We start from the raw sequence: 26,291 nt of genomic DNA, 5'->3' as shown, positions 1-26,291 counted from the left end.
ATTTCTATTATTTATAAATAATGTTTTTATTGCCTTTAATAAAGCTCTTCGTGAAACTAAGATTTAAATCACTTGCACATTTAAATCAAGCATCTGTTGGAAGGACTGGGTTTTGTATGCCACTTTCTGACATCAAGATTAGTCTTTGTAGGTACACAAAAGTTTGGTAAAATGAAGACCTTAGAACAGGAGTGCCAACAACTCACAAATCTATAAATAAGTGAACTTAAGGTGTCCTATAAACTTTTCAGATGTTTTAATGACATTTCTCTGCAAGTCATCTATGGAATTTTGAATATACCATTTTCAAATCCTTTGAGATGCCAACAGTAGGGTAGCACACTCATATTACACCCCTTTGCACAGCTGTTAAACACCTACTCTGTCACTGGGTTCTACTTCAGCAGTAGTAACCTTGGCTAAAGTTGATGTCCAGTTCCACTATGGTAGATCACTGCACATCACAACACATTCTGAAAAACTATACCTCTTCTCCTTTCATTATCAAGACTACAAAATATGCCTTAAGGAAGAGATAACTATTCAAACCCTATAAAGTGACATTTAAGTATCACTTAATGTTTAGGGAAAGCTAGTAAACTCAAAGTTACAGGACAGCAGCATCCTTAAATTAAGGTAAATAAATGCAACTACACTGCAGGTGTCTCTCCAGTGAACTATGATACACAACAAACAAGAAGAATATAGCAGATATTCTATAACTGCTATATTCCAATATAGCTCCACACTAAGTTATTTCAATAACAGGGGAGGGTATGTCCCCCTTATCCAGGGCCTCTAAGTTTGTTTTATATTTTGAGTGTTTACTGGAAATAAAGATATGCCATCAGGAGGAAATAACAACTGTAGTTGTTTTTCTCTCTGAAATGACAAAAAAAAAAAAAAAAAAAAAGATGCTCCAATAAAGCCAGAAAAAAGAAAAATCTTACCATAGGGCCTTAATTGCTGAAGAACAAAAAGTATTTTTCTTAACAAATCCTTGCCCTTTCTTTTTCATCCCAGTCATTTACCATTCTTTCTCTCCTCATCTTCCTCCTCCCTTATTACTTGTACACAATAGGTAGCACACCTAGTAGAAAAATCAAGTAACTTTGTGAAGTGCATAACTCAGATGAGAAACACAAGAATTATTCAGTGAAATCACAGGCTAAAGTGCAGGAGTTTGTTTGACTAGCCATTCCCACATTGTAGCAAAAATTTTCTTCAAGAAGAGAATTAACTGATAAAAGAACTGTTGGATATCTGGTTATTGAATACCTATGCAATTTCAAACTAGCTTTATATTTAACACCCTATGCCCCGTACTTGAAAAGTATTTGTAGAAATATGGTGGGAAGATGCTATGGGGATAGATAATGCTACAAGTAAGTGTGGAGAAGTAAGTAGAAAAAAAATAGCAACTCATATTCTAAAGATCAGAATACAGAAGGCATGAGTGCTCCCTGAACCTCTTTGAAGTCAGAGATATTTGATGGGCCTTCTGTTCAGTGATCAAGCAGACAAACCAAGAGAATAGTAGTCCCATGAGGAAGAGTGGAAATCTATTTAGTTTGTTAAGATATAAATAAAAATTACAGGAACAACAACAGAAACCACTGAGGAGATGGATCTCAAATATTAGAGGAATTTTTGGAGGAATAACTTCCCCACCGTGACAGCCACTGTTACTTTGCTAACCTTGACAATGTTCGGGTGTCTAAAATGGTCCTTCCTCTTCGTTCACTAGATCTCTCAGGCATCCTTCCATTTTGTCACGAATTTCAACATAAGAAGTCTCTGGTTTTTGTAACCTAGAAGTACAGTAGTGCAACATCTCCAACTGGGCTTGCTCACAGTAATTTCAGGATTGGAATCTAGAAAATAAACTAACCTTAGATAGGCTGTCAGTCCATAATATTTACTGTGTAACAGGAATGAAATTAAGAGGCCTCTAAAAAGATACCTGTTTCAGTATGAATTTGCTAGGTTTAGACTTAAAAAATCATTACATATTTTCTGCCTCATAAGTGTTCACTTACTCTAAAGCCAAAGCTCCTCCAATTCTGAAAAGCACTTTTATTTCTCGAAACACTCCAGGAAAAGACAAGTATCAGTGAATTACAGCTTTGTAACTTACTAAGCTTGCTACTGACCCTAGCACACTCTTTAGTAGTTGGTACTAATGAGTGTTTATCACCAGAAAAGATGATGCGCTTCTAATTTCTTTGACATCTGTCCTATCAATCCTGAACACAACATTCCCAGTACCTAGATCCATGATCACACAGGTAGCTGAGCATATTATTGCTCAGGCAAATGTGCTGAGAATTCTCAGATGATGAACTATGCTAAGGCCACGTGTCAGAGGTGATGAAACTGATAATCCATCAGTAATTTTCTACCCACCACAACATCTCTGACCCATTGAACTAAATAAATGTATTTAATCACTGACTAGTCAACTGATCAGAAAGTGCCACAGGGTAAAGAGAGTGTCTTGACAAAGAGAAGACAGACACTACCTAAACCCTGTCACAACCAGAAAAAGTGTATCTTATTTCAGCATCTTACCCACAGAAACAGATTCAACCTGAAATCATATTATAACAGAAAAGTTTTGTTTATGACAAAGTACAAAACTGCTCTTGTAAGATTTTCCTTAAGAGAATAATCTTGGCAACACACCTCAGACTGTTTTTTCTTGTAAACAGATTAGGTTAAAACCACAAAAAAAACCCTCCAATCACTTCTGATGATTCATAGCCCAAATAACACACGATACAAACAAAGGGTGCTGCTTTCATAGCAGGTTTTTCAGCACCTTTCTGGATGATGTATTCTACTTCTGGTCTGACTGCTGCCAGCTTCATGACTAAGAAGAATGGCAAGCCAAATCTTGCACCCTTCACAGAAGTCTTAAGCAAACTTTTCCTGGCATGCAGAAAACTTGTAACATAGAAAGGGGTACTTTCCCCAGGTGTTCCTACGGCAAAACAATACGCCTCCCCAGCACTGAGTTATTAATGTCTCATTTTCCTCATGTTCTGTGTTGGCAGCCATGACAGAAAGCTTTGAACTTGTTTATTCACACTTGTTTAATCCTGTCTCCACACAGCACATCACAGCCTGTGGGGCTAGGAAGATGGATGAGTGAAACCAAGGCCACAAGGAGGTCAGGGTCATGGTGTCGCTGGATTTCAATAACTCCATCACTCACTGTAGCAGGCACTTCAGAGGTCACCTCAACTAAGGAGTTTGGGATAGGTGATGGAAAAAATGGCTGGCATTAATGTACACGTATTCCCCACAGTGGATGCTACATATGGAAACAAGTAGAGATCCTTACTAACACTGCCCCTTGAGTTCCTAGGGTTGTTTTTCGTCTACTTGGTTAGAAAAAGAAAAAAAAAAAAGGTTTTTTACAAATATCTGATAGGAATCACAGCAGAAGCGTGAAGGCTGAAGAGAAGACTACTAAAAATCAGAAAAAATTATCAACTTAGTATTTCTTCTGTAATTATTTGCATATGTATTGGACTAATGGAAAGAGATCAAAAAGAGTACACAATGTCATAGACTGGCTTTAGTATACAGTGAGAATGGATGGAAATACATACATTTCATACCCCAGTTGTAATGTGCACACTGTGTGCCTGACAAAGAAGCTTCTTTGAAGCACAGTGACAGATGACACTAAAACCCCAACAGTATCCATCACTTAAGAATTTTAATGTGCATCAATGATAGAGCCTACTTTTAAAAGATATGTTTATAGTGTATATGTATTTCACACATATATACACATATATTTTTATATATATAAATTATAATATATATAAAATATATATGATTGTTAAATAACTGTACAGTGTACAGATCCTAAACAATATTCCCAATATTTCATTGTAGCTTGAGAGTTCATATTCGCATAACTTTAGCAAATAAATGTGTTTTTAATAAATACATTGCACACTATATCCTGTTTGTTCACCAGTTCTGCATGTCACTCATAGGGACTTGATGTCATGCTGATACAAAACTGTTCCTTTCTCATAGCTCTTAACTTCCACTTTTTACATCCATTCCTCATAATGAAGCATTCTGCAAAAGCGAAATTCTTTCCAAGAGAGATGAAAATTAGTATTATTAGTATTATTTTTAAGCACATCTGCAGCACTGGAATAAAACAACTGGGAAAGGGGTATGATAAGACAGAAACCAAGTTCTCATTTGTTCAGTATGCAAGCATATAAAGAGAAAAGTGACATATAAACCTAGATCTGCACATATGTACAGTGTATTTATGGTAATGAGTCAAAATATTTTGATGAATGACAAAATTAGCAAGTGAATTATATAAAGAATAGTCAAAGGCAAGCTTTTATTCTAGCAAGTGAAAACAAGTCCTTACAATTTGACCAAGTTATTTGATAAGAAAATCCAGATAAAATCCAGGGCTCTGTCCCAAACTCCCCATTTCCAATTTCACAACAAATGTAAAAGCATGGGCTTCAGTGGAGATATTTAGACTAATGACATTGGTAGGGAAAGAAATAATTCTACAACAATTTGCAGATCAAACTGTACCACCACCACTCATGTTTTTTCTTGGTTTGTTTTTTTTTTTTCCTGCTTTTTTAGGGGGTGGGGTTTTTTTGGTTGGTTGGTTTGTTTGCTTTTTGCTTTGGTTTTGTAAGATGTCAATAATTCATAGAGACAAAGGAAACCTTTTTGTTTGGATTTCTGCAATTTCTTTCCCTATGGCCCACTTTCTGAAAAGTTCATTGATATGAAGTGCTCCCGGACGGTGGGGTGTTTCCACATCTTTCAGTAAGATTTATAGAATCAAAGTTTACGTAATACATATAAGATTTGTTAAAAGTCCAAAATTTACAGGAACTAATACATTCAGAATCAGATGTTGCTCAAATGGGAACACAATCTGAACAAAAGCATGATGAGTGTCACCTGTTTTTTATAGTAGGCAGAGGGAGGCAAATAAAATGAAGAATATCCCTCATACTCTTAAGATACCACCAATCAAAATATTTGGCTTCTGCTCCTGGTTCTGCAATCAACATAATACATGAGTTCAAACAGATGGCTCTGAATCTCAAAGAAAACATGACTGATGTTTAGTATTCCCACCGCTGACTTTTAGGCATGCAACTCTATGAGTGGAATTTACAGGTTTTAATCAGGAAATTAAGTTGCTTGTCCAGGAGAATAAGAATTGTATATGTGCTAATTGAATGAATAGGGGCTGTAACACATGTATCTTTAGCATCTAGAGTGACTTAAATCATGTTTCCCAGCTGAGTGTCCAAACTGCAGGCTACTTATCTCCCCTTCCAACAATCCAAAGAGTGAACATAATTTAATCAACCCAAGAATTAGACTACTTGAGGAAGACGTGATTTCTAGGTGCTGATCCTAAATTTGAAATATAAAAGAAATATATAAAAATGAGAAGACAGAAACAGCGTAGATGGAACACAAAAGCAAATACTTTAAAAAAATAATTTCAAGTTAAATTCTTTTGCCATTTACTCTTTAGTAACCAAGATACTTTGCTAGAAGAAAAAGCCATCCTAACATACCTTGAAAAGGTTCATTTAACTTTCCAGTTTATTTCAGTAACTTCTAATTTATACCCAAACTGTGCTCTCATATGGGCTTTGCTATCAACTTAACTTAAAAATATTCTAAATATTCTATACTTCAAGAGAAAAGAGGTGCAGAGAAAGAAAGGAAACTTAACTCTCTGTACACATCTCTTTCATAAAGACAATCTTGCAGTAAAGATAACAAGTATCTCAATGACTAAGGTCACAGTGCTTCACCCATACCAGCTACTTTCAACTACTACAGGTTTTCTACTACCTGTGTCTTTTTCAGATTCCAACCAAGAAAAACAATTGTACTTCCCCAGAATTCATGAGGGGAATGAGTCACTCGAAGTGTTTAAGCTCATGTGTTCTCCTAAACAGCATCTGTCACTATCCAAGGTAGACCGTTATGCTAGACAGACCAACTGGTGTGACCCAGTAGGGCATTATGCCACTGCCACCGATGTAAAAGAGGAAAGGTCTCCTGAAAACTAAGAAACAATAAAAATGTATCATTCTCAAAACTACTGTGTGACCACACTGCAACCAAAATCTCTATTCATACTAACAGCTGATAATATGAGTATTCCAAAGGCTGTATGTGCATGTAAAACCTGTGAAGAATTTGCATCTTCCATGGAAATAAATTGAAAGCTGTCCTGAGGACACCGATTTCTTTTATTTCTTTCATCATTACTAACTTCTTTCTTCCATATAAAATAAAAACTAAGTTTTTTATAACTACCTCAGTGGTGCTCTTCTGGACAAAACACAGGCACTTTTACATTATAAAGTTCCTGCACCTAAAGTTCCATTTAATATCCATCTCTGCTAAAAGACAAAGTGATCATCCTATTTTATCTGTCAGTCACCAAGTGCACTACATATAGCACTGAATAATTACTTCCAAAAGTTGAAGTCAGAGAGTTGCAATGAATTCTTTTGTTCTTTTTCCACAGCTATGTTCTTCTAAATTATACTTGTGTGTGTACATGTATACAGCAGATGGGGAACTTTTTGCATATGCTAATAATTCAAAAGATTAACCAATGTAAATTCTTTTGCAAGACTGCTACTCACCTTATCCACTCAAGCCAGGGATATTTTTCCTCAGATTCTCATGTATGGATTAGTGTTTTGAGATTGTAACTGAAGCAGAATAACAATCAGTGAAATTATTTCCTTCCCACAAACAATGTTCACATGGTTTAACCTTGCTGGGCTGGTATTCTGTTCATAGGCTGACAGAAACTTGTTTCTTTCCCATTTATTTCATCAAATGATTTTGCATAACTTGCAAGAGGCAAGTTCAAGTCCAATTGGTAGAAGCAAAGTCCTCCAGCAAGATGCAGGTGGATTAAGAAATTGCCACATTTGAATGCCAAGGCCACCTTCTACTTTGGCATACAAGGTTAGGCAACAAGCCCAGCAGGACCAACAGGAGGATCACATTAAACAGGAAGAACTGGATGACATTGAAGACTAGTGTAGGAGACACTAGATGAAGTGGAATAATAGAAAGTGCAAGGTCATATGCTTTCAAACTGATCACAGGGAAGTTTACAGTAAAGTAGAAGCTCATCGGTTACAAATTACAGAGGAAGAAAAAGATCTGCATCAGATTACTATAGAATGACTATGAGCTACCAAATGCTTAAAAGAGTTAAACATGATCACAGGACTGGTAGGTAAGAGAACAGTGAAGGTAGTTATTAACATTAGTTCATAATGCACAGCATGCAAGTCTTGAAACATTATATGCAATCTACCCACCCATGTCTCAGAAAATGTATGCAGACTAGAACAGGTGAAGAATGACTACTAGGATCAAGCAAGTATTTTCCAAGAGAACACATGAGCTTTTCTTCTTTAACTTAGCAATAGTAGAGATAAGTGATACCACTGTGGCCTAGAAATACAAAGGAGAGAAAACAACTAAACTAAAGGAAAATCAGATCACAAGCAGCAGCATAAATAAACCATGTTTATGTTTATATTGGAAATACTAGAACTGTTTTTCTCACCACTGGAAGACCTAAGTTCCAAGTCAGTCTTCCAACAGAAACAGGGAACAGAGTGAGCTCAGGGACGAAGGGGAAAGCAATCAAACTACTTTTCAAAGTGCAGTTTGAAATATTTCTGAATAGAATTACAAAATACAGCTGTGTAGAATACAGGGGACTCGGTGATCCAGGGCTCCCAATTCTTTACATCTCTACATCCCTTTGTACAGTGGCAGACAGATCTATGAGACAGCAGAAAGTGACTGTGTATGCCTCCCTCCTCTAACATGATGAAGCAATTTCCAAAGTATCAGTATACATTCACCTCAGTGCCACTTGAGAAATTCAAGCAAGAGGAGTAGAACAAAACCACCACTTTATTTCCCACATAAATTCCAAATATTAAAAATTAGAAATTTATTCAAAGTATAACATCTGTGGGAGCATTTGAAGTGGAAGTATCACCAAAGCCATGATTAAATTTTAGTCCTCTAAGAACAGGAACAGGGCGAAGAACAATCTGAACAAAAACAGGGAAAAAAAAAATAAGGAAGAAGGATAAGGTTCTGGTGTTCTCAAACAAATATAATGATTAAGAGAATAAAAAAACTATATACACGTGTATATATATGTGTATATATAAAACATCCACCAATTTCACCCTAATAATTACTGTTAATTACCATAGTAACGAACTTTGTTAGAATTGAGATCATGCAACATTTGCAAAGGAATGGTCTGAAGTAGGGCTTCAAATGAGTACTTTTTTTTCAGCCTATCTGACATCGTAGAATAGTACATGACTGAAGCATATGTCAACAATAGCTAATATTTCAATTAACATTCAAATAGTGCTTATAAGCTTCTGAGCAAAAGGAACAGAGTTGTAAAAATGCAACATTATCTTGTTCTCCTTCATTTCCCAGATGAACTAAAAATCAGAGAAATGTCAACCAAAAAAAAATCAGTACATGACGACACGCACGCTAATAGATCAGCCAATAGCTGATCTCTTTCAAGGTTTCTCTAAGTCATCAGTAGTTCCTTAGCTGTCAACATTTTCTCAGGTAGAGCATTCGAAGATACTTAAACAGTAGGATTTGATTTAAAAAAATAAAATCAAAGGCAAGGGGAAGAAGGAAGCCAATAAAGATCAAATGAGAAAATGTGCAATAAATTATTAGAAGTAGAATCAGATTGAGCACACCGCAAATAGCTTCTAAAAATGTGACACTGAAACTTCTCTGTTAGGTGGGGAAAAAAGTGTAGATCCTGGGCATAAGAATTCCAGAAATAAATTAGAGATCCTACAGAAAGCTTCTCTAACCATTTCTGGATGTGAGAAACTATTTCTGCTACAGAAATGCTGGGAATGCTAGCAGACTGTATGACTACACAGTGCATGAGAGCCCATTGCAAAGACATACTAACCTGTTCTGAAGGAATTAGTTCACATAATGGAACCAACTTCCAGCTGTTAAGGAAACTTTTTGCCAGGCTGGTGTACACTTCTTGGCACACATAACCAGCTGGGCTTAAGTGCTCACAGCAAACACTCTTCTGGTACCCAAGCATGCTTGTTTTGTGTGAACCTGCATATCTTTCTTTAGAGCTCATTGTGCTGTGAACACCTATCAAAAAAATCTGTTATAAGATGACCACAGTATGAAAAGAGCAAGAAAAAGAAAATGAAGAACAAGAACAAGGTCTGAAGAAACCTGCAGGCACTGTATAGTTTGATATTATGACTGAAATCATGTTAAATATCTTTGGATCTACCATCAGTGTGATAGCTCTTAAATGTGAGGAGTGATTAGCATTTTTAGCCTTGAACTAAACATTTAAATCTGCATGTCCAGGTGGAGCTCAAAGGATAAGAAATAAAGATGTAACAATGCAGTTATCGGTCTAAATCCTAGCAGGTGATGACAGGAAGCACTGTTTTTGTCCATGTTGAAGGCATCAATGCTGAAGCACAATCTTAAACAGTTTGCGAGAAATGTGTTAATGACAGGAGATACAGTTTAGCTTATCCTGATGAAGAGCATCTCTATCATAAAAATTCTAGTTCACTCTGGCTACTGGTACAAAAACCACACCCTCTCAAATATCTAGGTTTCTCATCCCAGGTGAATTCAGAAGCAGTAGAAAGACATCCTCAGCTAAAAGCTAAACTAATGAAGTAAATAATCAGAACTACTTTCTTGGCTCAGAAGGAAACTGCGATGAGACATCAGTCAGGTCTTGATTTATCTGATACGGCTTTACTCATTGGTATTTATTAACCTCTTTAATTTCTAATAGTAAGAATTAAATTACATCCTATACAGAAATGCTGTATTATGTAATGGTTTCTAACAATGGTATTCCCAATAGTTTCATCCTAATCCACAGAAATTGCTTACAGCAAGCTTCAGAAGTACAAAGGTTTGAAGTGCTCCCCCGCTTCTTATGAAATTTGCTTTTTCCTCAGATTATCTAATCAGACATAATTTTATTTATTTTATTCTACGAGGGGAATTTTATTTTCATTAAGTGTGCTGTGCTAATAGCCATGGTTTGGCTTCTTCTTAGAGAAATGTAGAATAAGAAAAAGCACAATGCTTTTCAATGTCCTGATATAGCTCATCCACAGGACCACAGTCTCCAGCATTTCAATTTCTACAATAATTACTTCTGTCTTGATGAGAGCAAAAGACTGCCAGCTCAGACAGGAAGCTTTTCACACTCTTGTTTAGAAGGATGAGCGTGAGAGGGGTGTAAGTAAATGAACAGGATGTACTGTCCACATGAGGGTAACCCCAAAGCAAATCAGACTTTGAAATTACCAGTAACGGATTTCATAACAATTTTTATATTTAAATCATATGTTGAACAGAAGTTAGATGAAAAAAATCATCCACCCATTTTACAGTCACATACATTGCGCTCTTTTTTTAATCCTATTTTACAGGTGGTCTTTATGCTGAATACCTCAAATGAAATTATTAACTCCATTATTATGAACATATTGCAGCCTTTTGCACATGCTCCAGCAAACAGTCATTAGCATCATGATACGCAGATGATTGCATAGCATATATTTCATACCTCCCAGCCTTTATTCACTGATTATTAAAACATATCTGGTTTATTGGTAAAATTACTATCTCCCATGTTTAAGATCTGGCTTATGCTTGCTTTGGAATACACCTGTGACTCTTCACACTAAACTCAGCATACTACTATAACCTCTCTTGTTACAGATAAAAACATAATTCAGTTTTGGATCTACCATAAACAGGATCATTTTGTTTGGAGAGTGTTCCAAAGCCTGCTATTCAAGCAATCTGTGACATATAAATAATGCAAGACCTCTTCTTTCTCCAAATGACTTCAGTTCAAGCACAGACTCAGAAAGATGGAAGCCCAAATTTATACTGCCATTACAAAATTCAATCTATTTCTGGTTCTCCAGTTGAATTATGACTCAGTCTTCCACTGTTTTCTATTAGCAACAACCCACACACTCCCACCCTTTGCCAACCCATGCAGAAAAGAATCTTATTTGTGAATATTCCTGAGCTTTATTCTTATATTAATATGGCAGCAAATCCCAGCTAATCTGAAAAGCTGCATGTTTTCTTTTAAAGGAAAGTAAGGTAGAAAATTGGTCTTTTTTCCCCTCCCTTGACCCCTGGCCTTTGAACCACAACCTCCTTGCCACTAAAGCGTTCAACACCTCATTTAATCTCCCCTCACTGCATTGGCACAGCACTGGAAAAGGAAAAGGGAAAAAAATAATCTAGGGACTTCATCAATTTTTCATGAATTTTCATTTAGGCCAAAGCCCCCTGTTACAGTGGTCGATAGATCAAGCTGCTGTCATATATTTAACACCTGGGGCTACAGCTGCTATCTCTGGGGGCTGCCGCTGTCTCAGGCTAGATCAGAGGCAGCCTGAGTCAGTGCGAGGACCCTCATGCTCTTTCACTTGCTTACATGTGGCACCCCAGTGCTTGTAACTGAAATCCTAGCTACAGTCACAATTGCAAATGTGTCTCCTGATATTCCCACTGGAAAACTCCACCACATAGGTTCAATTGTGTCAATTCGTACGTTGTGAAAAACCGTGCTTTTATTTTAAAACTTCTGGCTTTCAAATATGAAAGCAGTTTCATGAAAGATCAAACTATTTCAAGCCTACTTCCCCTTCTAAAATCCTCCCAAGAAAATCTGAGCATTGACATATTTCTATTAATGACAACACTTGTTCAGTTTCAATAAAAATATTCTAATACACAAAATCAAAAGAAATTTGTTTTACTCTTCTGAATACAATTCCTTCTAATTGTTTTAGGACTAGAACATCTATTTTTAATGATTTAACCATAAAACATACAAATACTACATCAGAATTTGCCACATACACAGGGGAAGAACAATTTTGCTGCTAGCATTATTTTTTTCCTTCTGAGGAAGCTCCTACTGAAAAAAGTAACATACACAAAGCACACCATGCATTAACGCATTAAAAGAAGAGTGAAATAGAATAAGTAATATCAATCTTAAACTGTGCCTTCAAATACAAACTCCTATTTCTTCCTAAATGTCTTCTGGAATAAAGACTTTCTGAATTAAAGGCAAAAAAAATTCTAAAAGCACATTCTGTACTTTAATGATGTTTAAGTAACTTCCCAAATCACAGTTCTCCACAGTTTCACTGGCACAGAGCAATTTTTCTAAGGACATGTATCAGCACAAAAATATCTGCCCTTGATTGTACGCACATGCTCTGAATAGGCATGGATTTAAAAGCACACTTAAATGCTTTGGATGGGCTGGTACCTAAATTCATCATGTTTTGGAAAGGTGTTAACTGCTACTTGATCAAAAAGAGCTTAGGGACTTCAGCAACTCACAAAATATCACTCAAAAAACCAAAGGACAAAATGATTGCATTCAGGACAGGCCACACTATGCTCTGAATCACTGTATGCCCCAACTGAATTTCACTTAAGAGTTTTTCTTCTGTCTTTACACATAAATACGGACACATCAGAAGATTATCAATCCCACTGCTTTTGTGGCAGGTGCCCATGGAGGGGAAAAAACGGGGCGGGGGGTCAGGGAATGAACCAGTTAACACTGTTTTTCATCTGAATGTCTGAATGCATAAGCATGAACACACTTAACAGATACATAAAACCAATAAATATATCTTCATAAGTCATTCAAAAGTTGCAAGTGCACATTATTGGTGACTGACAATTTAATAAGCAAAGTAAAACAATTACTGATTTTTTCACTAAAACAGCAGATTCAACCATTTTAAACCTGTAAAAAGCAGCAGTATGTCTCTAATGGCACAATTTGAGGCCACCTACAGTCAGATAATAATCCAAAACCCTGTTGTCAGCAAAGGACAACTGTCCTTTTTCTGGTGATGAAAACAGCTTGGCTTAGTGTGAAAAAAGCAGTTTTCAACACCATTACAGATAGCACAAGTAAAACCCTATCACACACGGCTGTCCCGGCTCCCATGGGCAGGGCTGCAGTATCCAGGCAACTCAACAGTTTTCAGCAGCAGTTGAGAACAGGTGAATGAGGACTCACTGTTGACAACAGGCTGTCAGCAACGATTCATTTCCCTAGCGTGCAAGAGGGCTGCTACAGACCTGCCCGTCTTCTTCAGTCCAGAAATGCTGACATTAGAAAAAATGGTTAAAAGGCTTAAAATAACTGTTCTCTGAAAGTCACTTTAAAACTTGATTTAGAACCAAAAATCATACTAAAAAGTGTCTCAAAACCAAGAGAAATCAGGTAGTTTTGCTATCATCCTCCAAAGGATGCCTTTGATACACGTCAAGCCACGTGCTTTTTAAAACCAGTGAATATAAACCCAGCAGAATCTCTAAAATTAAGTAAACAAGCAATGTATGTGTTATTTACTTTTTTTTCTTTGATTAAGACCTTCCTGCAATCACAGCCACAGTATGGCCCAAGGAAAGACAAAACACTGTTGAAGTGGAACAGGAGTGCCTGCTTTAGACTGCTAAAACATTTAACTCAGGAATTCAGTCAGTTAAATTTCAAAGCTATGAAAACAGTAAAATAATCTGGTGTCAGATGCATGTTGCTATTGCAGAAACTTTGGCTAGGGTTTCAGATCTCAGGTTTCATGTTCTATGATCTGCTTTAAAATACCTCTGACAATGAAACACAGTTGTATTATTTTTAAGTCTTCTACTATCTCACATACAGTTCATGCATGACCTGCCACCAGCTACAGTGGTTAAAACAGTAACTCCAGAGACTGGGGATATTATAACAAGAGTCTCTCAGCAGTCAGTGAAGTAGGGATCAGTGAAAACTGATGAAATATAGCACACGTTTACATTTCAAAATAATCAGTCACTTTAATTTGATGACTCAAGGTTTAACTTGAATGATCTTCTGAACTTCAAGAGATACCTGAATCTCAACAGGATTGCAATAAAGATTTCAAAGTGTTTATGCCTCTCTCACAGGATTTTTCAGACGGTTTAAAAAACACATGTACAAAGACAGAAATAATCCAGTATGTTTATCTAGAGTCATACTCACGCAGGTTTCAGCCTTCCTTAAATTGGTGGTCTTCTCAATTCCTAAATACCTACCAAAACTGAGTAATATTGTGATGCCTTTATTGGCAGATATACATTAACTTGTGCCTTGAATGTGTGCCAAAACTGTTTTCTTTTTTTATTTGAAACAATTCTGAATCTAGGCTATGACAGGTGAAAGACAGTGAACAAGTCTGTTCTACTTGGCTTATACCACCATCTAAATATTAAAAAAAAATGGCATTTTTTGCAATTTGAGAAGACTGAAGCCTCAAGATCACATCACATTAGCTATAATAGTCTACAGACTACATCAGGAATAAAGATTTCTCTTCTGTGATTTTTATTTTTTTTTCCCCCTTTAAACCAACATACTTTCTAATGTGGACTTAAATCCATTCTTTATCAACTAAGCGATACAAGTTTGTGCTAAAGCCCTACTTCAGTCAAACACATTTTAGTGAAACTACTGCCACATGAAGAACTCTGGGGTAAAAACTGAAGTCCAGCAAGAGCACAGCATTCATAAATTTACTACAACACACCTCTGTGAAGATACACAGCTACCCTTAGTTGATATTCTGAATAAAAAGATTAGTGTTTATTCAACCCATATAACTAAGCAGCAAAAAATCATATGCAACAGTTGTATTTTATATATGATGAGCTTGTTTGCTATGTGAATATAATAAAGGTCTCTGCTAACTCTACTGGAAACAGATCATGCATGCCAGGTGGTCTCTGAAAGAGCCATGATGGCGTCTCTGTTAATACAAAGAGAATCGATAAAGAGTAAGGCTGCTCTGGATGATATGAGAAATGGCCAACAATTTCACTTGCCATTCACATAATGAATGAGGCCTGTATCAAGTTTATCATAGAGGAGCATATATTGAGGTTTCTAGCAGTACAGAACATGAGTCACCAAGATGCTGTCTGCTTCTGTTGAGGTAGCAGATGACTACATAAAGAGAAACAGACAGTGCACCTTATATTAAATGATAGGTATTTTTCCACATTAGTTTCAGTATAACCAACTTTAGTCATAATTTAAAAATTGGATTATTCTTCAGAGGAAGATTAGCCTTTGTCCATGTTTGTGCCAATCATGATTATACACTGGCTAAAACCTTGCTTCAGTACAAATCACTTATTCTGTGTGGTCACCGCTACTGTATAAACATACGTAAAAAAGCCTTGACTAAAAGCTATAGCTAATGACAAAATGCCATACGTATCTACATTTGTTATCTCCCAGACTGTTGAGTGTGTGCAAGTGCTAGAGGACAGCATAAAAGCAACTATAAAGTTTTACACAGTGCTAATCATATAAAACTACTCACATGCCACTTCCAGAGATGCATTGCGACTCACAGCTTCTCCAAGATAGTTCCTTGCTACGCAAACATAACTTCCTTCATCAGGTTTACTCCTGCGTCCGTGCACGATACGTAAGAAAAATAAAGATCCGCTGGGCAGCAGCATGCGGTGGGAGCGTGGATCATCCTTGTCCGTTTCCACTCGCTCTCCATCCTTGTACCACTCAATAGTAGGAGTTGGCCGTCCTTCAGCTTTACAGTTCAGAGTTGTTGGCTCTCCTTTAGAGACTATCACATCTGAAGGATGCTCAACAATCCGTGGTGGAAAGTCCTCCTGGCGGAGACGGGATCCTAGAGAAAAAGAAAAGGAGAGAGGGCTTTAGGCTTCATAAAGAGTTCTCACAAGTTACTCTTAATGGCACAAAAATTTTCAAAAAAAAAAAAAAAGAAAATATGAAAACCTGTACACATCTGATATTGTTTTGTCTGATATCAGAGACTGTATCAGACATTTTCAAACCTAAAAACCTGAGTTGGACTACAGATATACACCTCTAAGGCATTATCAAATCCATACCGCATGCAGACTGGGCTTAAAGGAGGATCTCTTACGCATACATGCATGGCAATCTTTTCCTTGTTCCAATAATCTTTTTATTTACATTTGCTTCTAGATTCCTCTGTGCTTCCGGATTCCACTCCTGGCTCCTGCTCTCCCATCTTTTCATCTGCCAGACTCAACAGATCGACATCCAAACCCACTGTGTCTTCCCACCCACTGGTATATGTACACTTTGTATGCCTTTTCCACTGGCAGCCCAGGTATGGAAACAGAAGGGGGGGGGGAGAAACCAAAATAAACAATCCCAAACCAAACAAACAAAACACCACAACTGAAACCTGAAAAGTATTCCTTCCTTCATAGGTTTCTAGTACAACTGTTGGCAACAGTAACTGTTCAAAGTGTCTGAAATAATTCATAAGCTTCATTTTATTTGGAAATCTCAAATGTCAACTGCACTTCAGAAATTTCCAGTGGATTGCATGCATACACACACACACACAAATACAATATAGGCATGCATGTGCCTGAAAGTGCATTGCAAACACCAGTGTCTCGGAAATCTTTATAGGTCCTTTTTCTTCTCTCCACATTCATCCTTTTCTTCACTTTGCTTTTTGGTGTCCATTATCTTTTATCTGCAAACGTACTTTCTAACCCACTTGCAGTATCCCTAAATTCCTACCAACACTGCATCACAACCGTGATGACACAGTTATTGAAAGCTGAACATCTCCAGCATTTCTACACAGTGTATCTAACCAGGGATATGGAACCCTAGATTATCCCTGAAAGTGATGCAGGGGCTCAGTCTGAGTGCAGCATACCTTGGAAAGAATGTGGTTATACTTTTTCCACTTAATTTTTTTTCAGTACTGAAGATTAAGAAAAGAAATTACTCCCTCTATCACTGCAAAGTAATACAACCCAAAGCACCTTCTTCTTTCAATTGCCCATCAGAATACTGTTTTTCACTTTACAATGCTGATGATGAATATGCCATCATTAAGCCTTCATAACTAACAGGAAGGACTACTAGGTATTGATAATATGAAGTTTCTACAATACGAATTTTGTGCCCTCCACAATAGCAACTTTGTGCCTTGTCCTGGCCTTTCCTGTGCAGCCACTTCAACACACTGTTCTTCTGCCTTTCTGTATTTCCTTTACACTTAGTTGCCTTCCCACTGCCTGGGGCGGGGAAGAAGCAGAGCCTGAACATTGTCCTCCACCTTCTCCAAACAAAGCCTTACCCTGTCACTCAAGTCCTGGAATAAGGAAGAGAGGTGCTAGCAAGGAGGAGCCAAATTTTGCAATACTCTTTTTCTGAAAAAGATAATTCTTTCACAATTATTATGCTCCTCATTACAGCTATTAACAGACAAGTTGTAGAGATGAGTAAATGCAAGAAGTGTCACCCAACAGAAAACCAAAGCCTAGCACTCTTAACTTCAGCACCAATCATTCAGATATAGTTCATTACTGTATATTTAATTAGACTATATTAGCCTGACAAACAGGTTCTCTGCAACATTACCGTAGTTCATGCCTCTACATTGCTTCTCATAAAAATGAAGTCAGCTCTCCATTTCCACAAAGCCACTATGCAATCTCTACCTTAAGAGTAATGCACTCTGTGCATGTGTACGCATGCGTGTAATATAGACGTATATCTTCACAGAAAAAGGCATTTGGCAATTCTCCTTCTAGTCGACCTAGGCCACCACCTTTCAAATATCAAGGAAAAGTCTTTTCATTTATTGCACTTCACCCTCCTCCAGTTTTAATTTATTAGCTTCACATTACTACCAAAAGTTGATTTCCCCTATTAAGCCTACTCTTTATATAAGCAGCTACAAAGCCCATGGTCTGTCATACATGAAAAGTAACAGCACAGACTAAATTCATAGCCATTTCATTCATTTCTCAAGTCACCAAAATGTTCATGGCTACTAGTGGTGGTTAATAGCAAAGCTAATAATTTTATTATAACTACTGAGCAATTTTAAAGAAAAAACAATATTGTATCAAGTTTAAATGTTAATATTGTGATATGGTATATCATAATACAGATCTCAGAATTGCTTTCAAGAACCTCCTCAATACTTTCTCTTCCTTTCTGACTTTATCTCCACCTGTCATTGCTTGCCACCAGTGATTCAGCTGTCTGACACACCATTTATTTGCATCTCTTCACCTCTTTTCCAGCTTTATCCTATCTGACTTTCTACATACAGAAAAGCTCGTCCTCAGTTGATCTCTAAGGCTACTACTCCTTTTATATCCTTTCTGAAGGTTCACATTCTGATTTCTTTAACATTCCCAAAAGACACAGCTTTAATACACTTGGATATAAAAGACAACTAGATTTTCAGTAACAGAACTAACAGCCATTTAACACTATGCATAGCATACATCATCTCTACTACAGAGCTGACACCTACTATTCTATCCCCCCTACCATTCTCATTTTATTGCTGTGCAAATGGAAGTTTAAAACACAATGTGATGTATTCCATTGTGTCATACATTTGAAACATTTTCAGTTCAATAGTTCCAATAGGTCATGCTTAACAGGTGTATTATATATTTAGTTCAGAAAAAAAGTAATGCCTGAAAGACAACTGAACTTGAAAGACAAGTTCATAATATATGCTTTACTATAAAATAGTAGTAGAATAAAGAAACATCAACCAAAAAAAAAAGTCATACTGACATTTCAAAGCTTATGCCTGCTACAAGTGAAAGCAATCAATATTGTGTCTGAGAGATGATTAGCTTGTTCTGTGCTTTTGATACCATTTTCAATGCATTCCTTATAAGAGTTTTGCCAACAACACATGTTCTCCCTCAGACAGTGCAAAAAGGCCTTTTTATCAGGAAAAGAAACAGCAAAACTGTAATAGAAAAAAAAATAATAATCTGCTGCAACAGAAGGTAATAGATGCAGGAAAGAAAAGGCCTGAATATGTTTGGTTTTACTTATAGGACAGCTCTGAAGATATATTTTAATGCCAAAGAACCTTCTTTAATTCTAGAATCTTGGGTTATTTTCACTGTACAAAATAAGAAAAAAAAAATCTGAAATTAAGGTATTAAAATCACAATGAAAAAAATACTGTGCTTTAAGGACAGGATGGATAACTACAAAAGTGTCTGCAGAATCTTGTCTGGCTATGTAGGATCTGCCACATGGCCAGGCTTGGTTTTGTTGGGGTTTTTTCCCCCTTATGCAGACTCTACCACTTCTGATTGAGATAACATTAAGCTTGAAAAAAGACACTCCTGCAGCTACTTAGTTAAATCTACTGAAAGACAGTCACAGTTAACTGTTCATTTTCCTGCTTCTTCATATGCCTTGTTCCACTTAGGAAGTACTTATCAGAAACACTTATTACACATATCTGTTAGATATAATGAATAAGTATGTTGCTTTCACTACCCTTTTAACCACAGAATTGACTGAAAGCAAGCAGAGATCTCAAATAGAGATCCAGTCAGTCACATCCTAGTTTGAACAAAAGATAATGTACAAAAAATTCAAGATAATGAGAAAACTCAACTGGAGTACAGGCTGATGCACTGGCATCAGGCTGATTATCCTAGATGCATTCCTCTAGGCAAAGTGACATGGTAAAGATTACATTTCAAAAATTTATGCTTTACAATCTCTCCCCCTCCCCTGAGATTTGGCAGATGGGAACAGACTCCAGTGATATGACTGTTTCCAAGATAAGGATTTTGTTCAAAGCTGCATCAGCTATGACACAGTCCTCTGAAAGCTTTTCCTCAAGCAAAATTAATCCATTAAGCAACACATCCTGACTTCCCCAGGACACGTATCTGCAGATAAGCCACCTTTCCTATAGTGCATGTCTGCCAAGAAGGGATAGCAGGCAACACTGACAAGAGAGATCAATAACTGTCATTAAAAACATTTGACCAAATCTTATTAGAAGGCTGATTCTATTAAGTTTCTCTTGTATAAAACTGTGACTTTCCTAAGCGAGGTGTAATCAACTTTAATTGTAAAGAAATAGCAGACATAAAATTCTGATTTTTTTTTTTGTTTTTTGTTTAGTGTGGAAAATAATGCAGTATAAGCACTGTATTCCTTGTATTAAAGTATTTCAGGGGAAGCATCCCAAAATTGCCATAAAGACTTCATGGAAACTTACTCTAATTCACTTCAAATTTTTTCTCATCACACACCAACATACAAGTGTCACGCTTCAATTTTTTTTTTTTTATTTTTTTTTTTTTTTTGGCAGGGGGTAGGGTGGATAATTAAAAAAAACTAATCTGCATTACCGGCCAAAATCAGAATAGCCAGCACAGAGCAGAACAGTTCTGTGCTGGTTTTAATAGTGTAAATTGCATCTTGATTAAGAAGTTTTCTAATGGATCACTTCTCATCTAAAACAAAACAAAATCTACCTCCCTTCCTTTTCATACAGCACTTCTCAGAAATACATTAGGACCACCCATATTACAAATAGGTTAGCTACATTCATTAACCTTACATTTCAATGCTTGTGCTTTCTTTGCTTTGTAACTTTTTTTGCAGAGTCTTGCCACTCTTCAAAAGCTCTTGCATTCCAGCACACTGCTTGTGGTAGAACATAGCATCTTGGGGATGAATTTGAGAGGAGGAGTGAGTAGCAGCATGATATCCCCAAAAACTGGTGTATTGATTCACAGGCAAATGAATAATTTTTTCCCCAGGTGAAAAGTGGTGTTATAAATACAAGGCACTTCAATGAGAAAGTTACATTGATTTGTTTGTTGCAAAGCAGTATGATTTAGAGTTCAGTCAAGAAGTAAAATATCTACCATAGCTATGCTCCCTGGAAGCAGATAACAGATAGCTCTTTACTTAATAACACATCAACCCTCCCCGCACACAGACACAGCCCCTTCCCCCCCCAAAAAAGCAACAAACGAAAACCACCCTTACTTATAGGTTTTCTCTCAAAAAAGCTCTGGCTTTTGAAATTAAAACAGCTGTTCCAATTCAAATGTGGGTTTCATTCACGTTTACTGAGTCTAAACAATGAGATGATAAAAATAATTTAAAAAATAAAGATAACAGGAGAGAAGAGGAATACTTTCAGCTACGAAAAGCAGAACAAATTAAAAGGTTTATGTATATATATGTCTTTGTATTTATGTGCTCTGGGAAGAAACATACCATGTCTATATTTATATATAAAAATGTACACAGATAGACTGTGCACACACGTATGTGCCAGATGACCTCCAGAGGTCCCTTCTAATCCAAATTATTCTATGATATTTACACAGCATGTAACAAAAGCATCAAACAGAGAGCAAGAGGTTTTTTTTCTCTCTTTTAATCCAGTAGAGCTCAAGCACAACAGCTCTTCCCTTGGGAGCCTTTCAAAACCACTCTGGAATTTAGCAAAGCATAAGTGTATGCCTAACTCTACCAAACATCTTTTGACTCCTTTTCAGGTCAAGGATGGAAGGAAAACCAACAGACAGTGTTTATAGACAGCACAATAACTTATTATACAACTACCATATTTTCATCATAGCACTGGGGAACTAACAATGGGTTCTTATCAGCCAGTCAAAGGGAAGCTTTTCATCTTGCCACATACCACTGTAAAAACCAATGACTAATTAGGAGCAAGTAAATTTTATACTTTTACATAGAACGGTTGATAACCACAGGCTCTCCAAAGTCTAAAACTTTCTATTGATAGATGATAATGACCATCTAAGACATTATTAAAAAATAAATTATTTAAAAGCTTTAAAAATGAGTAAACATGAAAACGCATTGATTTTAACAGTATTAAACTGAAACAACAGCTGTAAAAAATAAAAAGCTTTCAAATGACAATCTGGTCCAGATCCCTTCAAGAATCATGTCTCAAATAGCTATCAGATTAGGATACAATTGCCACAATCTGTGAAATCAGACTAACTTTGTAAATAAAGTGTTATATAAACTCCACAAAAATCAAAGAAGGTGGTTCTCCAATTAAGAACTTTCAACCCATCTTCAAAAAGCCTCTTCAAATAATCTTAAAACTATCTGACCTTTAACTATCATATAAATATTTTGATATACAAGTCAAAATTTTCAGTGTTGCACCATTAGAAACAATTACAAATCTTGTTTGTATTTTAGTTCTGATTAATAACTCAGCTTTACTCCACAACACAACTAATATAAATTTTGACAGTATTTTTAGGTAAGTTCTGACACCATTTACAGAAGACTATACACAGAGCTACTTCAGCCAAGGAAACTTACTTTCACATGTCTTCCTTCATCTTCACACTCATGACAACCTCTCTAGTGTCACTAACAATCCAGTATCATAAAACCTGAAAACAAAAAGTCTGATATCTCACAGCTAGACAAAAAAACTGAAGTGGCAAATAGACAGACATATCTCCAGGTAGTTCAGATAATATGAGTTTTGCAAATCAGAAGCAATACAGTTTGGTGCACTCAGATTTCAACAAAGCTATCCTCACATAGAACAACCTAGAAAAATCCTACTCAAATTAGCAGATGTAAACAACTACACATTTTGCACGTTATGGAAATTGTCTATGATTTTAAGTATTACAAAAAGAACATTAGACAACAGTGACAGAAATCAATATAATTTCACCTATCTGATGCAGTCTTGAGATAATATTTTAAGGAAGGTGGGGGATTCCCACTGTAAGCACAGCAGGCACCCTGCAGCCACTGTGTTCACTGCTGACGCTGGAAACAAAGACTCCACCCTGTTCCTCTGAACCACACCAGTTGTGAAAGTCTAGGGAATTCCAAGCAGACAATATCAATGCTTTATTTAAAACTTGACACAAACATCCTAAAATAAGCTTTTGTAAAGCTCTAAGTAACTATCAACCAATCAATATTAATTCAGCAGCAAAGCTCAAAATAAAATTGAAAGTAATATGATGGATATCAAAAGTTCATTGTAATCTCTTGGTTTAGAAATCTACAGTTACCACTGTGGCCATTTGTCAAATATTTTCTCTTTGGAAGCTTCAACTAGTTATAGAAAAGTTTTTCAAAAAAATCCAAGGATTAAAACATAGATCAAGCTCTATGAACAAATCTTCTAATCCTACTTTTTATAACCCCATATTGAGTAAGAACACTTTCATATGCTCAAAAGTGGAAGGCTTTTGGAATCAGTATAAACTTCCTCATAACTGTATCTCTACTACATATGTCAATATACAAGAATCAGGTGAATAAATACAGGCAGTACAAGACTTAAGGGGACATTTGCAAATGCCCCTCCATTTCATCTTTTGCTGGCTTGCATTTTAAAGACTCATTCAGACACCTGATGTTTAAAAACAAACAACTTTTAAAGAAAATTCAGTCACATTCTATTTCTACCTATATAAGTCATGTTTATAAAACACCTTATATCCCAAACACAAAAGATCACCACAATTTTTATACTGGTGTTTTATGGCATGCATTTGTTCCTTTACATATTTAGAAGTTTGGTGGGGTTTCTTTGAAGTTTTTAAAAATAAATATTGTACTGCAAATACTGCATCTTTTTGTGTACTGCATGGATTAATCACCAAAACTTCACAAGTTTTTCAATAGTTATCACACTAATATCTGAAGTCATACTATCGACTCTCTTTGTAACTGTAAGGAAGTTCTCACCACTAGTAATTAGAAACTTAACACACCATTTAAATTTGTGCACAAATATCTTGCTGTCTTAACACTACTTTCTCTTGCTGCATTTATAGTACAATTATAAATATATTCCCTCTCTCTCACCCTCTCTCTCACCTGAAAGCATCTTTTGTTAAGACAATATTTGGAGTTCCTGTCCCCAACATTCTCTTTCACATGTCCTGTCCCTCCCCGCCCCCCCCCCCAAAAACCCTACCACACTTCTTTCCTTGTTCCCTTTCTTTTTGCTCTCGATGCATGTTTCACAGATGCCTTACATACCACATTGTGTGCATTTTGTCACCTTTCTACCTTGCTACCATTATACCTGTAGCTAATAAAATGGCATGTTTCTTCTCCCAAAACAGTTCATCAGCTCTATTTACAAGGTGAATCTCTTTTCTTTTCCTTCTCTTGATATAGAGAACGAACTGCTAATTGCTTAATGATTGTCTCTCTGTAACTTTACATACCAAAGACTGGTGCTCCTCAAGGATTAAGCCTGTCAGAGACTGGTACTTGGGACTGATGAGCAAGAAGGAACCATGAACAATCACAAAACTTAATTAAATGTTTGATAAATTTACGATCTTGTCGAGAAGGCTCAAGTAGAGGCCTTGCTTGAATAGATAGGGCCAGAAAAGATAAGAACTCCTGCCTTTGTTCTCGTCCTTGCAGATAATTTAGCTTAAACTAACCCTATGGTTTTTACACCACTAATGAGAACTTAGATAATAAGAGCACTAACGAGCACTGATGTATTAAAACATGTAAAAGACCATACTGCGCAGAATCACCTGAGAAGGGTCAAATAGCGGATAAGTGAAGAAGACTATGGAAGACCACCGGAGGACTCCTGAAGACCACCAGAGACCTTCAATGCGCCTGCGTAAAGGACATTTGCATATGCTAATAGTTTCCCGGAAAACTAATGAATATGTATAAAATTTCTCAGAAATCTAGTGAATATGTATGTAGAACATGTATTTAACCTGCACAATTAGACCTGACGGTGTGCACGATAGGTGGAGCGATCCCCCGTGCATCCAGCGCTGCCAATAAAGAATACCTACTTAATAGTTAATCAAACTATTGAGTCAATTTCTCTGAATCACTCTCATTTAGAAGCCATCCAGTTATCCATCCCATTAGATTACAAAAATATAATTCTGCAACTTCCGCAGCCAAAATTGGACTTGGCCCTGGTGACAAAGCACAAACTCTCCCAGTAACTGTACCAACTCTGAGATCTTTTTTTAAGCAGCTCTCACTGATGTTTCTCTCACCTCTACTGTTTTATGTATTTACACCCAAAGCTGGCACACAGCAAAAAAGTGTCTGTTAGTAGTTTAGGCTGAAGGCACCAGTCCAGTGAGAGGCTTTCTTGGACCAATTTCTGACTCAGCCATACACATGTAATCCTGCTGTTGCTAGTGGCAGTCCCAGATTGGAAGAATCTTGCCTTTCAAGGGATACACAATTCACAGTATCTTTCTGCAGCATTATTTTACCCTTTATACAAAAAAGCAAGATTTTCTGGAAGAGTAAAGTTGAAGACCCTGACTCAGAAATCTACATTGTCTACCCTATCTTTAGAGGGATCTCTGTTGATTCTACTAATGGAGAACATATTACTGATAAACAACCACCTCTGAGCTGTGGAATGGCAAGGGTACTGCTGTGACAAAACCTTCTAAAAGCTTCTTTCCAGTGTATAATTTATTTGATCCATGTTGTTCTAGAGCAAACAGCACTATGCAAAGCCACAGAAATAAGAGGGTCTGGCACCACAGTAGGTGAAACAAACAAAAACTCCTAGGCAGTTCTCAAATTGTTTACTGTAAGCAAGTAAATTTGTGGAAATAGCAGTAGAGGAAGTAAATAGAAAATATAGAGGAAGTAGATTCCCCCATTTTACTGATTTAAAAGTCAAGTGTTACAATCTATCTTCAGTAAATATAATGAATGCTGTCTAGACAGACTAATGAAATAAAATTCCATCTGTAAACAGTGGTGGGTTGACCTCAGTCGAGAGCCAAGCACCCACCTAGCTGCTTGCTCACCACCCTCTCCCATGGGATGGGGAGAAAACAGAAGGAAGGCAAGAGACTCATGAATTGAGATAATGGCAGCTAAAAGGGAAAGAAAAAGCTGTGTACAAGCAAAGCAAAAAAAAGAGGAATTCATTCACTACTTCCCATCAGCAAGCAGATGTCCAGCCACTTCCTGGCGAGCAGGGCCTCACCATGCATGACTGTTGCTTGAGAACACAAATGCCATAACCACAAATGTCCCCCCTTTATCTTCCTTTCCATGAGGTTTTTATTGCTGAGCATGATCTCATACAGCACAGAATATCCCTTTGATCAATTTGAGTCAGGTGCCCCAGCTATGTTCCCTCCCAACCTCTTACCTGGCCATGTCTACTCCATTCTTTGTTTAGAACTAAAAAAATCATAATTTTTTCAGGAGACAGGGTGGGGTTTTTTTTTTCAATGGATAAAAACCCTCAAAT

The 26,291-nt window shown here is 36.7% G+C and overlaps 1 protein-coding gene across 1 annotated transcript in view; it reads right to left on the bottom strand.

The window, feature by feature from the left end:
• The window catches only part of ROBO2 (roundabout, axon guidance receptor, homolog 2 (Drosophila)), a 469,290-nt gene that overhangs the window by 406,856 nt on the left and 36,143 nt on the right, over positions 1-26,291 (bottom strand). The window contains exon 2 of the mRNA XM_010567635.1: positions 15,540-15,866. Within this exon, the coding sequence (XP_010565937.1) occupies positions 15,540-15,866 (327 nt within the window). The remainder of the gene's footprint in view (positions 1-15,539; positions 15,867-26,291) is intronic.

The sequence above is a fragment of the Haliaeetus leucocephalus genome, unplaced genomic scaffold (assembly GCF_000737465.1).
Source record: "Haliaeetus leucocephalus isolate CR32 unplaced genomic scaffold, Haliaeetus_leucocephalus-4.0 Scaffold228, whole genome shotgun sequence".
Lineage (NCBI taxonomy): Eukaryota > Metazoa > Chordata > Aves > Accipitriformes > Accipitridae > Haliaeetus > Haliaeetus leucocephalus.
The sequence above is the reverse complement of the archived record's forward strand: the minus strand, read 5'-3'. Positions and strand labels throughout refer to the sequence as shown.